At 46.8% G+C, this 17,365-nt stretch overlaps 1 protein-coding gene across 1 annotated transcript; it reads left to right on the plus strand.

Annotated features, from left to right (window-relative positions):
• The first annotated feature begins 2,558 nt into the window (after positions 1-2,558).
• Positions 2,559-6,681, plus strand: LOC133133640 (endosialin-like). Its single transcript, XM_061249750.1, has one exon. It carries the CDS (start codon positions 2,574-2,576, stop codon positions 4,602-4,604), a length of 2,031 nt encoding a protein of 676 aa, XP_061105734.1. The 5' UTR covers positions 2,559-2,573; the 3' UTR covers positions 4,605-6,681.
• The last annotated feature ends 10,684 nt before the right edge of the window (positions 6,682-17,365 follow it).

The raw sequence follows: 17,365 nt of genomic DNA on the forward strand, positions 1-17,365 counted from the left end.
CTGTCTGGAAGTGAACGGTGGAAGACTGGGTACACTTAAGGGATAACTTTTAAGCAATCACATACGTGCTTGTGTCTGTTTGTTCGTCAGCAGTCCGATAAAGTCGATTTCCCCAGTTGTATGATAAAGATGTTTTGCTTGAGAGTAGATTCAGCAGGAACAAGAAGAATATGTACATGGCTGGACAAAGATAGAATGTGCCAAGTTTATAGTTTTACGTATACACAGCAAACATCAACAAGACTATAGTTTGACTTGTTAACCTTGCAGATCTTCTTTCCTTTTTACACATGAATGTAGTATGTGAGAATCTGTGAGCAATATGTTTGTGTCATTTGATGTGCAGTAGTAATTTTGTACCAAGTACAACCCTCATTGGTAAAGTAATATTATAACCATGCATTTAAAAACTAGGTGACCAAATAACAATAATGCTGTATAATTGGACTGAGCGGTGGGGAGTATTAGCGGAAGTCTTTAAATATTAAATAAACTGTATAAGGCACTATAAGACCTGCATTTGGTCTGATTTATTTTGTGGAGAAAGAGAGGATTAAGGGCTCAGACTCTCTCTCTCTCTCTCTCTCTCTCTCTCTCTCTCTCTCACACACACACACACAGATACACGCACACATAATTGTACACACACACAGCTCGGGAGAGAGAGAAGCAGAACTCACACATCCCCAGATTCACCTAATTTCATCCTCGCAGTCTAGTGAATGAGAGCAGCGACTGCTGTAATTAATTCTGTTACGGGGGATTCCATCTGGGATCATCTTCCTGCAGGCGGCCATGTCAAACTCCAGATCTTAATGAAAACAAAACATGCAATAATCCCAGCTGGATTCCTGAGACCACACATTCTCCCGCACGCACTGATGATGAGGACGAGGAAGATGGGGGGGGGGGGGGGGGGAGGTATTGCTGAGGCCAGACTGCAGTGAGGGGCTCAATGAGTCAAACAAAGCACAGCCCATTTAAACCTCTGTGGACATTACTGCACACTCACTGGCAGCTGAGTGTGTGTGTGTGTGTGTGTGTGTGTGTGTGTGCAAGCGAGTGTCTGTGCACATGTGTGTGCGTACGTGTGCGTGCGTGTGAGCATGTGTGTGTGTGCTGAGGAGGGTCGGTGGTGGGGATTGTCAATTTGTCTGTTTTTGTTATTTTTAAACGATCTGCTTCAAGGATCGGTCTCGTATTCCATCCTGCAATTTGTATTAAAGTACTAAATTGTCTAAGCTTTAGAGTTGAATGTCTGTGCTTGGCAGGCACGAATGCTCCATCTGTAAGGTCAGTCGAAAGAAGAAACATACTAAATAAATTAGCAGATGGAACTAAGAAGGGAAGAAATCAAATACGGAATGAGAGAGAAAGGCTCAGTTGAATGTAAGTCGTGGCGGAGAGAGGAGTGATGCTCCTCGGGAATAGACTGCTCTTTGTTAAATCCTCTCTCCTCATTGCCTTCAGGAAGAAAAACCCAACACATAGATTTGAGGACTCAAAGCTGGATTGCCTAGGGACATGAGGGTGGGAGGGTGGGGGTGAGGGGGTTGGGTGGTGGTGGAGATGGCAGACTCCCAAACCGTTTCCTTAAAGGGTCTTATGAAAACCATACGGAACCAGGAGAACAACACAACCCATCAACCCCCCCACACACACATATACACGCACACGCACACAAACTCATACTCATACATACTCACACTCGTGCACATTCATGCTCACACACACAAACACACACATGACCCACCCCCACTTCCAAAAACAGTTTTTTCCCCCTCTATTCCCTCCCTCTTTCCTTCTAATCCTACCTCCCCTTCTCTCTCTCCCTCTCTCCCACCCTCCCTCTCGCTCTCTCTCTCTCGGAACTCCGGACACAAGTTTGCGAGCGCTCTCCGTGGACAGACGGGACTGCTAGACGGGGCAGCGGCGGGAGGAAGGGAAAGAGAGGGAGAGCGAGAGAGTCATCAGGGAGGAGAAGCGGAGGAGTCGGAAAGAAGATCAGACTAAGCAGAGACGAGGAGTAAAGAAAGAGGAAGAAGGACGTAAAGAAAGAAAGAGAAACTTTGGGAGAAGAGGGGAAAGAGAGTGGGAGATAAAGGGACAGAGGGGCAGCGGAGAGCGGAGCACTGAGTGTGATGGGTCCTGCAACGCGCTGCTGTGTGCTGCTCTGCGTGCTGTGCGCGTGCTGCGGCCGGGGGGCGCGGGGTCAGGGGGACCCCCACGAGCAGGACGCCGTGTGCTGGGAGGAGGGCTGCTTCGCCGTGTACCTCCAGCGCAAGACCTTCCTGGACTCCTGGAGGAGCTGCAAGGAGCGGGGCGGGAACCTGGCCTCCATCAAGCGCCCCGAGGAGGCGGCTCTGATCCAAAACCTGTTCTCCGGCCTGGACCCGCACGGCTCGGGGGCCAAGCTCCGCGTCTGGATCGGCCTGCAGCGACAGCCCCGCCAGTGCTCCCCCGCCCGGCCCCTGCGCGGCTTCACCTGGACCACCGGCGACCAGGACACCCAGTACACCAACTGGCTGAGGGACGACCAGCCCAACACCTGCTCCGCCCCCCGCTGCGTTGTCATGACGCACGGCGGCTCCGCCCACGACCGGCTCGACGACTTCAAGTGGCTGGACGGATCCTGCGCCCTGCCTGTCGATGGCTTCCTCTGCCGCTACAACTACAAGGGCATGTGCGCCGCCATCTTAGACGAGGGCGGCGGGCCCGCGCTCTACGCCACGCCCTTCAACCTGGCCAGCACCCTGCTGAGCCACGTGCCCTTCGGCTCCGTGGCGACCGTGCCCTGCCCGGACGGGACCAAGGGCGACCAATCGGTGCTGTGCATGCTGAGGGAGGACGGGTCCATCGGCTGGTCCAAGGACGCTCCGCTGTGTTCGGACGAGCCCCAGAACTGGTGCCACCGGGACAACGGCGGCTGTGAGCACTTCTGCCTGGACTCGGACGGCCGGTACTACTGCGAATGCTCCGAAGGCTTCGTCCTGGGCCCGGACGGGCAGAGCTGCCGGCTGGCGGAAGCCTGCCGGGAGGCGCCCTGCGAGTTCGAGTGCCAGCCGGTCGCCGAGGGCTACCGCTGCGCCTGCCCCCAGGGCTACCTCCTGGCGCCGGACGGGCAGCACTGCCAGGACGTGGACGAGTGCCTGCAGCAGCCCTGCCCGTACGAGTGCGTCAACGCGCCCGGAACCTTCCAGTGCCTCTGCGGCGAGGGCTACGAGGCGGCCGACGGGGAGGAGGGGGAGTGCGACGACGAGGACGAGTGCCTGCACGAGCCCTGCGAGCACGCCTGCGAGAACACACCCGGCTCCTACGCCTGCCACTGCCACATCGGCTACTCCCCCGCCCTCGACGACCCCACCGCCTGCCAGGACACCGACGAGTGCCAGATCCCCGGTACCTGCCAGCAGATGTGCGTCAACTACGTGGGCGGCTTCGAGTGCCACTGTGAGGAGGGCTACGAGCTGCAGGCCGACCACTTCTCCTGCAGCCTTGTGCTGGGCGAGCGGGATACTCCGACCGTGGAGCCCCCCTACCCCGGGGTCACCTTTTTTGCCTCCTGGGGGGAGCCTGGGCTCCAGTTCCCCTGGGAGGTGCCTGAGTGGATGATGAGCGAGCCCCCCAATCTGGATTGGCTCCCCACTGACCTGGATTGGTTGCCGGAAGAGCCCGCCCCCAGTCCACAGCCTGATTGGATCCCCGAAGGTCCTGTCCACGACTGGGCGGATCCTGATTGGATGGAGCGTGCAAAGCCTGCCTTCACATCTGCCCCGAGAACTACTCCTGCACCTGAGTGGATTGTGGATGAAAGCACTCCCACCCCTGCACCTGATTGGATGGAGGAGAATACCACTCCTAGCCCTACACCTGATTGGTCGGAGGAAGAAACCACTCCCACCCCTGCACCTAACTTTGTGGAGGCAGACGCCACTCCCACATCTGCATATGATTTGCAAGAGCAAGAAACCACTCCTACACCAGGCAGGCTAGAAGCCAAAACCACACCCACCATTACACCTCATCATTTTGAATTTGAAAAGAAAAAGAGCCAGTTGTCACCCAGCGTTTCTCCTGGGGGAGGGGGTGTGTGGCAGCAGCTGTGGCCCAGCTCAAGTCCAGCAGCCCCCCAGGAGAGCGTAGGCCTGGGGGGCACGGTGCCTCAGGGCCTGGGTCCAGACAGGGCCTCGGAGTATGAGTTTGGGGAGAAGGGAAGCAAGTCCCTGCTGGACTCCATTGTAGGGGTGGAGGAGGACTCGGACCCTGAGAGCGGGGGGACGGGGCAGGGGGCTCGCCTGCCGGCCCAGGGCTGGTACACTGCCGCCCCACCGTCCCTCTCCCCGCTCTCCCCCCTCACCCCCGGCGAGCCGGAACAGGACAGCCGGCAGCGGCAGGACAGGAGCTGGCTGGTGGTGGCGCTGCTGGTGCCCCTCTGCATTTTCGTGGTGGTGATGGTGGCGCTGGGCATCGTGTACTGCACCCGCTGCGCTGTCCAGCCCCGAGACAAGAGCGTCACCGCCTGCTACCGCTGGATTACCAACTCCAAACCCAGCCCCAGTGCGCCCTCCACCTCCGCCGCCCCGGCCACCAAAAACCGCGTCTAGTCTCCAGGGGCCGCCGCATGTACATAAAGGAACTAGTGGAGAGAGAGAGACAGAGAAGAAAGCGCAGGACTTTACTGCCTCTCTGTCTGGCAGCGGGACGTGAGGCTTTCTGTGGACCTTGACTGAGGACAAACAGACCTCCGCAAGCCACTGATCTTCTGTTGTTGTTGTTACCGTTGTTGCTCACAGCCCTTGTGTGACAATTTTCACATTACTCATAAGATTATTCTTTTTAAGGCCATGAAAGCATGCTTGGAGAAGTTTATAACTTTTTTTTCAGGGGGTGGACTGTTCTGTACAAAGCAGAGGCCACGCCATACTTTACTTCACTGTACTGAGCTTTGGTGCTCTTTTCCCTTTAAAGGCAGCAGTATTTTAGAAAAATAATGACTCGTCATTTCTTATCAAATCATGCTGCTGCAGGTGACAGTAATGCTGAGGTCACATATATCCTATCAATCCCATGCTGTTATCTATTATATACAGGGCCTGTCATTGTCTGACGGAAGAACAATCCACCGCTTTTAGAGTTTGTCTGAATCACTTGCCTCTCATGGCATGCAGAGTGGAAATGTACAGTGAATAGGGTGCCTTAGCCCTTTCAAGAGAAGGTTTTTTGGAATGTGTTTTTAGGATTCTAGAGTAAGTCAGTGTTCTAGAAGTCAATTGCTTCCAATTACCAGGACTGATTGTTACATCAGCAATAGAATGTTCTGTAACGAACATTCTGATCACATAATATTTCTGATCTTACACCTTAAAGGGTGAAAACCTCTGGGGCAGCAAAATGCAAACAGAACTGCCAAACAGCAACTCTGGGGCTTTCAGTGGTCCACTGTTTGTGAGATGATTATGTATGTGCACGGTGTGTGTGCCTTAATGTGTGTGCGTGTCTGTGTGTGTGTGTAGAAATGTGAGAATTGTGTCCATTGATGCATAAGCAATGTCAGTGTGATGGATTTGGCCTGGTCTGTGCAATAGGTAATTGGAATCATAATCTGCTCATAAAAGCTGACTCCGGAGAGAATGCATGACACTCTCTGGAGTCAGGGGCGGGCAGGGGCGAGGGGGGCTTTGATAATTTTGATAGTCCAAAGTTTGTCTGTTCAGCACGGAAATTGGAAATTGGAACCCCCCTGAACTGAATTCCTGGCTATGCCACTGTTCCTGGCTGCAGGTTTGCCTGTGAACAGCACCCATCCCTAAGCGTGCTGACTGTTGGAAGCTCAGTTATTACTGAAGGAGTGTTTTATTCACCCACTGACTTTTTCACTGTCTGGCATGGGAGGTACAGCTGTCACCAGGTGTGTTATAAGGCCTGGAACACAGCCATTCCGATAAGCCTTCATCCAGATCATACTGACCAGTTACTTTTGCACTTTGAAGTTGCATTGCCCCCTCTGACCTCTGATGGTGATGATGATGACGATGGTGATGACGATGATGATGATGGTGGTGTTAGTGGTGGAGGTGGGGTTGGTGATGATGATGATGATGATGATAATAATAACGAGCAGGATTTATTTGTACAGTGCTGTTGGTTGCTGAAAGCACTTGGAAATGCGAAATGAAAAGTAGTTTTGTAAATACCAATAAAAAGGAATCAAGGAGGCAGAAAGACGAATGACATGTCTATGCCAAGAGCTGTTTATTTCCTGCACTTGGGCTGATATGACAGCTGGTCTGAAGCAATAGTGGCCTCTAATATTGTCACTATTTAACCTACTGCTCCGCTAAATGGCCCATTGAAATACATACACACACACACACACAAACACACACACACACACACACACACCACAGGCACGCACACACACACATTTATTTTGTGTGTGGGGGTATGTGTGCCTGTGCAAAATATAAGGAAATATGACACATTTTTGGAACATATGAGGATTTTGTTTTTTTACCATTGAATGAGTGGGTGACTGGCATTTATCAAAGTGGTTTCTAAGGGACAAAAACTTTTTTCAGCTGAATAAAAGCTTGGTGATTTTGACAGCATTCTGCTCATTTCACACATGTTGTAAAGATGATCGCTAAGCGTGCCACACAATGCAAATGTTTTTCATTTCAGTGTTCTGGAGTCTTATTTCGAAGTGAACGTGGTTAGATTTCCGAAGAGATTTCCATTCTGTGTGCTGTATGACCAGAGCGGCTAACCAGGCTAAAGGTCAGGTGATCGCCAGCATGCACAGGTGTTGTTCAGCAACTGCACTATACTATGAGCAATGGGTGCTTCTGTAGCCAACAGCGCACAGAAACACAACACATGCAGCACTCACACAATAACCTAGCCACAGAGTGCTCTACCGCTATCCTCCGGTGGTGATGTAATGGGGACCGGGGGTCATAGCAAGGGCCCCGCTCCACCCTCAGGAAATAGGTACTTCCACCTATCTGTCTGTTAACGGGAGGGCGCACAGAATTCCTGTCGCTGGGCAGCCCCTGGAATTGGAGACCAGGTTGGGAGAGGTTGGTGGTGTAGGAGCAGGGAGAGGGGGTCGGGGTGCAGGCAGACAGGACGGCGGGGGGGGCGCCTCGAACGCAACACTACCCTGAGAAAACAGTTATTTGCGGACCACTTCTCCGAGGGCCGACAGTGCAATTTCCTGAGTCCGGGCGGCAGGAATGTTCTCCCGGGATGTGCTGTGGCGCTCCGCGGCTTACTATCGGAGTAGGCAGTCCTCTCACACGTCTAGTGCTCGCCAAATTCCTGCAGTATCGTGTCGTGTTTCTGATACCAAGGGGGGAGGTTGAGGGTATGATTAGTATATCGCCTATGGGCTTCGCCCTTCTAGAGTACGAAATGTACATTCAAGAGTACAGCTCTTGTTCAACTCCGTCACAATATTTCTTCACCGCCTGCCAAACATATATATATATGTTAAAAGAAACCACCATGGCAACCTCCTTTACACATGCAGACCATAAGCACGGCTCTACTTGAGATCTACTTGACTCACATTAAATTAAATATGAAACTATTAGAAACAGAACAATGCAATGCATGGCATTAAGTTCATGAGTGTGTGCATGTGTGAATTTGTGTGCACATGAGTATGCACATGTGGGTGTGTGTGTGCATGTGTGTGTGTGCATGTGTGGGTGTGTGGGTGTGGGTGCGTGTGTATGTGCATGCATGTATGAGAAAGAGATGTTGTGACAGTTGTTTGGGATCCAAAATGGTTTTCCTTCTCAGAGAAAACATATGCTCCCCCATAAAATAAACAAACTATATAAGTCAGTGCATATGGTGAAAAAGTTATTGTTTTTTTTTTCCTCAATGTCAAGTTCCAAACCATACGAAATAGAAAGCATGTGTTTTAACTATAAGTGTAGGTTTTATTTCAACTTTGAGGGAGACACTGCTGGACACTGCTGGACCACCTAGTCTCACACAGCCAAACGTAGTCACAAAAAGTATTTGCTTCCTTCCTGATTTCCCTCTCTTATTGTTAGGTTGCTGTTATTGCTGCTATAAAGCTGGGGCAACAAGTCATTAAGTTTCAGGGGGCAATTACATTTTTATGTGATATGGGTGTCTGATAGCTTTTTTTTCATCAAATAAATGAAATAGTGGTTTGAAAAAAAGGTTAGGTAGTCCAGCAATGAATTCATAGGAAATCATAGGAAACCTATGTGTATGGTTTTAACAGTGAACCACACTGCATATAGACTAACAAACCCCAGAGTTTGGTCTAGCAGATTAAAAAACCTTAACCCCTATGTTTTACTCTTTCTGATTCCAAGGCATGTATGCATTCTTTTCATTATTATGTGTCTTATTTGGCACTGAGCACTGTTAGCATTCAATGCACACTTACCACAGATACACAAACACGCACAGATAAGTGCATACATACTGTAGACACTAGTGTATCAACTAGGATGTCTCCATGCATCAGCCAGTGAAAAGGCTACTGCGGTGCTTCTCAGATGCAGGATGAAATGTATTTTAAAACGAAAACATCTGGAGCGCACGGATGCAAAATAGCCCCTTTAATGGTGCGAAGCTGACGCGTTTCAATGCTACTGCATCTTCTGATGACTGATGATTTCTGGACTGGTTATTTGACTCTGATGAAGATGCATTAGCATCGAGAACGCATAGGCTATGCGCCATTAAAGGGCTTATTCCGCATCCGTGTGCTCCAGACCCTTTCCTTCTGAAACACATGCCTGTATCTTTGTAGGAGCGGATGAGCTTGTTGTGTTTATTATTCTTTGAAATACAGCGGCCTGGTTGTTTGCACAGTGGGCGTTGTTTGAGACCCAAAATGGCCTGTAATTACACTGAAAATGGCTCTCATCAGCAGCGAGTTGTATGTGGCCAATCTGATTAAAGCCCTGCACACAGTAAAATGTCCAGTGTAAATTCAACTCTGACAATAGGGACTATATGCACTCTGAAAGAGTTGATCTAACACTGAACAGTCTACTGTGTCTGGGTCAGAGAGTGGGATATGGAGCTTTGTTCATCCTCTGCCCGGACAGCATTAACACTGGTTGCACTTATGATCTCCCACTGTCAAAGGCCCTGGTCTGGGTGCCAGTGCAGGGTGGATGAATGCAGTGCCCCCCGGGGCTGCTGTGAGGTGTGGAGGCAGGCCGCCCCGACAATGGCGGGCCTGTGGAAGGGTCACAATGCGCCAGTTCAGGCTGTGGAGCCCCAGGGGGTGTCCTCGCTTGTTAGCTGCGTCCGACGCATCTCCAGGATCGGATCGGGTTACTGGGAAAACTCAAAACGCAGTTTTTTCCCCTCTTCTCTCCCCTAATAGGAACCGTGTGTGGCCGCTCCGACTCCTGCTAGCAACCTAGGGAAATACAAAATTGCTTTCTGTTTTTCTTTTTCTCTCTTCCCCCTCTTGTTTTCGTCTGTCCCACAGCCTCTCGCTGAAGATGGTTCCAGATATCTAGGACAACAGCAGCATGGCGGAAAGTTGTGCCATCTCACATGATGCATAATCATAAAATAGAAACAAACAGCTTCTCTTTCACGGCTCTGAGCAAGCAAATAACTGAAGAGGAGTCATTAGTCACAGGAATTACATTCATTTGTTCTGCGGCTTTTATATTTTATAGATTTTCTTTTAATCAATTGCATTTTATGAGTATTTTAATTTCATTCTCGCTTGCAACCCACAAAGAATGACCGTCACACAACAAAATAAACACCGAATAAACATCGAAATAACAAATTGAAAGAATGAACAAACTGATGACACGGAATATTGACCAGATCATTTGAATTAAATAATGCACTGTAATGGATCTGATGCAGTGACTCGGTGAGTCTTATAAGATGGTGAATGTGGTTACAGTTACACAAATTGCGGTCAATGTTGCTGTGCACCTGAGTTTCAGCCCAGACTGCAGTCAAAATGGTGAAGAATGCTGTTACAATCACAAAGAATGCTGCCACAATCGCAGGGAATGCAGTTACAATCTCAAAGAATGCTGTCACAACCATGAAGAATGTCGTCACAATCTCAAAGAATGCTGTCACAACCATGAAGAATGTCGTCACAATCTCAAAGAACGCTGTCACAATCGTAAGGAATGCTGTCACAATCTCAAAGAATGCTGTCACAATCATAAAGAATGTTGTCACAATCACAAAGAATGCTGTCACAATCACAAAGAAAGAATGCTGTGGCTGCTGTGCACAGTGAAGTCACTATTTCACAGAATAGTGAAAACTTTGGTCGCTATGTCTCAGTACAGCCCTTTGCTGTGCAGGCTGTGTGGGGCAGAAGGAGACGAAGAAGAGGCACTGCCCAAAGAAGAAGCTGCCTGCCAGCAGCATCACCTCCGCTGATTCTAGCACATACTTGCTCTGTCTATTTAAGAATAGCTGTTGGTTCAGATCTGGAGACAGACAAAGCCAGGACATGGACAATAGGATAATGTTGGTGTCATGCTCCTAAATCCACTCTGTGACTGCGCATGTTATGTGAATGGGGGCATTGTCATATTGAAAGATGCCACCCTCAGCAGGATGGAAATGAATGAGATTGCTCAGCACCATTAAGTGATAGCTGACACTGACCTTACTTTCCAAGGCTATGAGTGAACTGAAACTACAGACAATGCACTGCACACTCCTACAGAGCAACAAGAACCCTTCCCTTTTGGAACACTGTGTTTCCATCCTTTTTCACAACCTGTATCTCCCTATTATTCCTGAATGCAAAACAGACCATTTGAAAGCTGAACTGTTTAAGGTCTCTCTCCCCCTCTCACTCCCATTATCTCCCATCTCCTTCCTCCTTAATCTACCTCATACCTTATGTTTAATTAATATGGAACACACAGTTCAATCTCCAACCTTGAATGTTAAAGGTCTACCTTTCTTTCCAAATTGATTTTGCAAGATAACTGTTTTTAAGCTATTACAGCACTTTATACCTCGGCACTGAAAAATAATGTGACAATTCTTGGCCAATCAGAATGCCGTATTTGCCCACGGTGGTCATCATGCATTAATTTCGTATAACTTTCCTTGCAGCATCAAATTTCTATAAATTGCTTACCATTATTTTGCTAATATTAGTTAATCTCTTAACCTTTTATTTCCTTTTGGCAATGGGGAGCTAGTGAGCTTTTCTTCGGCGATGATGCAGTTGGCTTTTAGCTGCAGCTGGCAATTTTAGGCTGCAACAGGGACAACAGAGACAATTTTTTCCGCTGTTACCATTGTGTTTCAATTAATACATATGTTTCTAAACTAAAAATAAATTGTCCATAGCTACATTACTTTGGCAAGTTAGCCGTGGTATAAGCAGGATAATACCCTATGAACGAGTCAGGTATGAGGAAATAACTGTCACTTCACGTTGGGCTGTTGCACGTATTTCCTCATAACTGACTTGTTCATAGGGTATTATCACTTACGTAATATACCTACAATCACATAGCCTGTTTAAAGCATGATGTAAGTGTAACGAGTTAGCGATTTTGCCTGAGTCCGAGGTGAGATTTGAACCCTGGCCTCTCACGCATACATAGATTTGTTAGACAAATGCATTACTAAAGGCAAAATTGCCCCTAGCCAAGCACATTATTGAATTTGAGGGTTAGGTCATCAGTGAGTGTTGATGCAGTAACCATGGCTACGAGCCTTCACCGCACTTCACCGTGCTTACTAGCGAACTAGCCGAGCTAACCTCGCTACATAAGTAACCGCACCCAGTCCCTCCTCTTCCTCTCTCTCTCTACAGAACTGATTTTGAGTGAGGAAGGCTTATTTCTGCAGCAGGCTGTGGCTGTCAGTCAAAGCCTTTGGTTTTGAGCTAACTGCTCTGGGGGTTCCCCACCGAGGGAACTCTGATAATTGGCATAATAACCGTGTGTGTTTATTCTCCGACCATAAACCGTGGCACACCGACCAGGCGAAGTAAGCGTTCCCTATTTGAACAAAATGAAAATTTAAGGCTGTATAATGCGGAATGTTGAGTTTAGTCTTGTTTTCTTTTCTTTTAAACCGAGTGTAGCGCACTGCCAAAACTATGCAAGCCAAGGCTGCCTGCTGAAGCCGTATTCTCTCCGGACGGGCATGTGGAGACGATGTTTAGCTCAAGGCAGGAGCAGAAAGCCCCCTGAATGTTTATTCAGCGTGTTCAGTAAGGACGCATGCTGCAGTGTTTAGCCAGGGTGTTTTGGACTGATGCACACTGCAGTGTAGCCAGGGTGTTTAGGACACAGTTTAGGACAAATCTCCAGTGCTGATTAAACTCTCACAGAGCACATATAAGTCAAACTGGGGCCATATGTATTCTGTAAGAGTTGATTTAACACTGAACATTTTATAGTGCACTGATGCACAATGCAGTGTTAAGCCAGGGCGTTCAGTGCTGACGTACACAGGACTGTCTAATGTTCAGTATGAGTACATCTATAATTCTTCATATTCTACTTCTTGTCATATTGCAGCCTGTTGTCACACATCTGTTCTGTATTGATACAGCAGAAATGAAAAAATAAAAAAAATAAAAAATACAAAGCTGTACTCCTCTGTCCAAAAAGCCGAAAGATATGGCGTTTCAACAAACCACATCGTGATTGCATACCAAAACAATGTCCAAACGCCGACTCCCTTTCATGTGTGCTTTCCTCAGACATCACGTAAGGCGTAGATGGGGATTTCTCTCTGCTCAGGAGTCTTACAGTCTCATATCCTCAGACATATTTACCTTTGATTCTCCCCTGTGTGTTTTCTCAGGGATGGGAGAGGATATATCTCCTGTGTGTTGTGAGCACAGTGTGTGCACCCTGGGTCAGCTGCCCTGGCCTCACAGGCTCTGATACACTCGGTCACCTGCGCAACAGATGACAATGAACATGGCAATGCCGTATCACAGGATAACGAGGATATGAGGATAATCGTGATAATTGTGACGATGATGGTGACGGTAACCTCCCCTCCCCAACAAACACATCTGCACGCAGTTGCTCATGCATTCATGTGCACAAACCAAACCAACATGCACATACACACACATTCACTCACACGTGCACAGTACTCTTGCAGTCATCCACATATGCGAAAACTCACATTTGTGTCGCAAATAAACCAGTCTTTAAGTATTGCTGACTATCATTGACAGCTATCAGTGAACCAAAGGGCAGCCAACAAATGCAGAGAGCAGCCTACAAATGCGAAGAGCTGTATACGAATGTGAAGAGCAGCCTACAAATGCAGAGAGCAGCCTACAAATGTGAAGAGCTGTCTACAAATGTGAAGAGCTGTCTACAAATACAAAGATCAGCTTACAGATGTAAAGGGGAGTCTGTGTGGAAGTTGTTGACAGGGCAAGGATGAAGATGCTATGACCTGCGGGGCATAAATGACATTCCTAAACCTTCCCAGAATTCCCCTGGAAATGAAGGTAAAGTCAGTAGAAAGTACAGAATTACAACAATACAGATGTGAGCGGACACCTCTGCGTGATGCAACAAACTGAAATAAATATCTCCAGGCTGGTCTCATGAATGGCATCATAAGCACAGGCCAGTGAGCAGGGCTGACATTAGTAAAGGGTTGTCTGCTGAGAAAGAGAAGGGCAGGATGTATGAAAAGCAGATGTGTGTTCCTGCAGCTAGCGAGCAGCCATAACTCCCATGCCATGTTTTATGTTGAGAAAGGACAACAATCTAGGGATCAGAGATTAAAGTGCCTCTTGAGAAGAGACAGAGATGTAAGGGAGCCTACAGTACCTTGAGCCTCAAGTGTCCTCATCAAGCTCGGCCTCATTCATTATTCTTGTGATGTTGCAAAAATATTGTTCGGTAAATAAACTAAACATAATTAGCAATATAATATTAATATAAAAAAATAAGAATAATAAAGTATCACAAGATTTTTCATTTGCCACTATGTATATGTATATACATTTTCTAGAACTAGATTTTGTGTATGTGTGCCTGCTTGTATAGGTGTACATGTGAATTGCCTGGAATCAGAGTGAATTCCATTCATTCTGTACACACAAACTGTTCAAAATCTAGTCTTCCAATGTATACCGTACCTATTTGGAATCACTGAACTTAATTGCTCTCCATGTATCCTGAAAGAGTCTTTTTCTTTCACTCAATTATCAATACTTGCCTTGTGCAAATTAATTGGCGAATGGTGGCTATATTGTATGAAATTAGATTTTATTTGATTTTTGATCTTGTTCCAGACATCACATATGTGACATATCATGCAAATAGGACATTTAAGTGCATTTTAATACAAAAATGAGTTAAATCCAGTCCTGTAACTTTATGGGTCCTTCGTCCTTGAGTCAAATTAGATCATTGTGAAGATCTAGGCTAGTAATGTTGGTTTTAAGTTTCTAGGTCGAATCGGGAAAGGGTTATGATTGCTTAAAGATGTAAGATTTAGTTGACTGGTACACTGCCACCAAGTGATCAGTCTTCACTAAAATCATTCATTGGCTGTTTGTAGTGCCCTTTGATCAATGTGCCAAGCTTTCAAAAAACCGACCAGGAGGTTTTGCCAGAGCAGGGAAAAAATGGCAATCTAATAATAAAGCAAATTCAATAGGGTGTCTATGCTCCTCTGGTATTTGGCCTTCCAAACACAAAATCTATTTATTCTATAAGTCTGAGAGTATGCAACAGACAGTTTTGATCAGAGAGTCTCAGGCATGATCTCATTCCACACAGCACCCCCAGTGCCAGCCTGTTCAGTCTCATCTTTGGCCATTTATTTATTTTTACTAAGAACGTTCTTCTACTTGTCAATTGTTGTAGAATGTTAGTCTTGTATTTACACTTAAAATCTTTATTTTGAAAAAAAAAATGTATGACTTAGAAAATACTAGCTTGTCCTAAATTACATTTTGCTTGACAATTGAAATTATCTTACCCAATTGGCAGATCTTGAAAAGAGCAAGAAAGTAATAAAAATAAGATTAAGTTTAAATATGACACTAAAATTATGTTATATAAAGAGTTATTTTTTGGGTTTTTTTGCAGTGTATATCTGCCACTCAGAAGGACACATAGGATTAATCAGCCTTCTCTTTGCCCCCTAGATCAGCTCAGGGCAGCGGCCTGGGGCAGAAAGCAGAGAATAATGTGAGTTTGGTGGAGGTTTGAAAGTGCAGCTGGTGAGCTCTGCTCTCAGTGTCCAGTGCAGGAAGGAGTTTACATTCCTCATGACATTAGGCAGGACCCATTTATCTCAATAGGGGCCCCTTGAAAACAGATCTGTTTCTCAACACCCTCATTCACCCCTTCCCTCTCAACACCCCCCCTCCCCCCCATCGCTCCCCCATTGCTCCCCCCACCCTTGGCCCCTCACCTCCACCATCTTGTCTGCTGCTCTGTCACAGGGGTCAGGGGTGAGCGAGGTTGAGATGTGAATGATGTCACCTGCCTGTGGTGTCAGCGGTAAAGCCGTGGGAATCTATCTTCTCCCTGTGTGTCGCCGGAATGTTGCTGTTATTCTCTTATTTTTTGTTTTATAATTTCTCTCCTTCAATTAAAAAGGCACAAGTGCAACTACTGGTCATGTTACTCTGGAGGGGCGGGGACTAGCGCATGCATCCTCTGTAATGCGTGATGTCAGCCTGCCACTTCTGTTCTGTCCACCCGCTGGGCCAATCAGATTCCACCAAATGAAGCTGACACGTGGGATGCAGTCAGCCGCTGAGCAACACAGGGCAGCTAATGACATGCAGTCCTTGGTTACCTATGGGTTACCTGAGAAAGCAGCGTGTATTAAAACCCATCTATTCGTATGAACAAGGCATACAAATGGCAGGCAGCTGGGTGCAGGGTTATTTTAGGTTAAGGTGGAATTTCAGTTATTTTGTTTTTGATGTTTTGTCCTGAGCCAGGCCACATTCCTGCTCACAGTGCTGCTCTGTCTTCGTCGTTAATGTTATGAAGCCAGGAATGAAAAATCAGACGTATAAAACGAGTTTGCGTTGTCTCTCTGAATTCTCCCTATTCAGGTTGCTGCTTGGAGAGCAAAATATTAGAAAACAAACAGCGGTCTTCTTGTTTGCATTACTAATCCCAGATGAATTACTCCCCGTCAAACCCACGCAGGAACACAATGACCCATTATCCGAAACAGTTGGAACCAGATGTGGCTGACTTGGGATCAGTAATAAAATCATTCAGAACAGCTTTCTAGTATGTGACCTTCCCCGGGGCTCCACACCAGGATCCTGTGAGCAGTTCCGGTCCGGGAGTGGCCATCTCATAAAGATCGGCCGGCGCGCTCAGGTCTAATGACCTCCTGCCTCCATCAACGTCGGGACAATGCAGGAACCTGTCCAAGTCAACCCTCTACGAGAGAAAAGTAAAAGTTTATTGAATGTCACGCCGGCCAGCAGGAAGATCACTGAAACAAAACAAGTTTGCAGTACAGCAACCTTCAACTCGCTGGTCATACGTCCTGGCTTTAATACCCCCGGAGGCCTTGACGCACACGTCCATCTTATCTGTCCCTTATCACTCTCTTGCAGGATGAGGTTTTTTTTCATCAACTTCACATGCGTAACTATGCATAAGGAACAAACCTCAGAACCCATCACTGTGGTATCAGCACATCTTTGGTCTATAATGCAAGAGATCTGGATTTTACATTACCCTGATGGTAAAGGCAAGGAACGGCAATGTTTATTAACTGTTTCATACTACCTACTGCCTATAAATGGCTTATAATATATTTATAAATGCTTATGGACATCATTTAGTGCGATGAAGTATTAACTGACACATTTTGCAACACGTCAAGAAGAAGAGTGATATCACCATAATCTGCATCTCTGACCCATATATCATGCATGAGAATTTCAACCCTCCCAAATTCCACCGCAGGACGGACAATTAGCCCTTTGCACGTCATTAATGGATGACAAACGTGCTTCCAAAATAACTGCACATTTGCAGTGGATGAGAAACATCCTTCCGGAATCCTTTCACAGTAAGCATTCTAGCAATGAATGACACATGCGCTCCAAACTCTGCACAGTAGTAATGTATGACAGAGACCATTAAAGTATGCATACTTCTGTTCTGTGAATTATCACACTCAGTAGCATATTTTTCTGAAAACACTAGTTGAAAAAAAACATTAGAATAAGTACAAACACTTGCCAGCAGCCAAATGAAATTATTTATAATTAAATATTGAATGACCTAATTACAGATGAATCTATAAATGGTAGATTTTCATATCATTAGTTTGTTAGCTCGATATGATAATTAGCATTAGACAATGTGTAGATATTTTA

The sequence above is a fragment of the Conger conger genome, chromosome 7, assembly GCF_963514075.1.
Source record: "Conger conger chromosome 7, fConCon1.1, whole genome shotgun sequence".
In the NCBI taxonomy this organism is placed as follows: domain Eukaryota; kingdom Metazoa; phylum Chordata; class Actinopteri; order Anguilliformes; family Congridae; genus Conger; species Conger conger.

Excerpts from the sequence above, each read along its gene's own strand:
- LOC133133640 (XM_061249750.1), top strand. The coding sequence starts at position 2,574 with ATGACGCACGGCGGCTCCGCCCACGACCGGCTCGACGACTTCAAGTGG.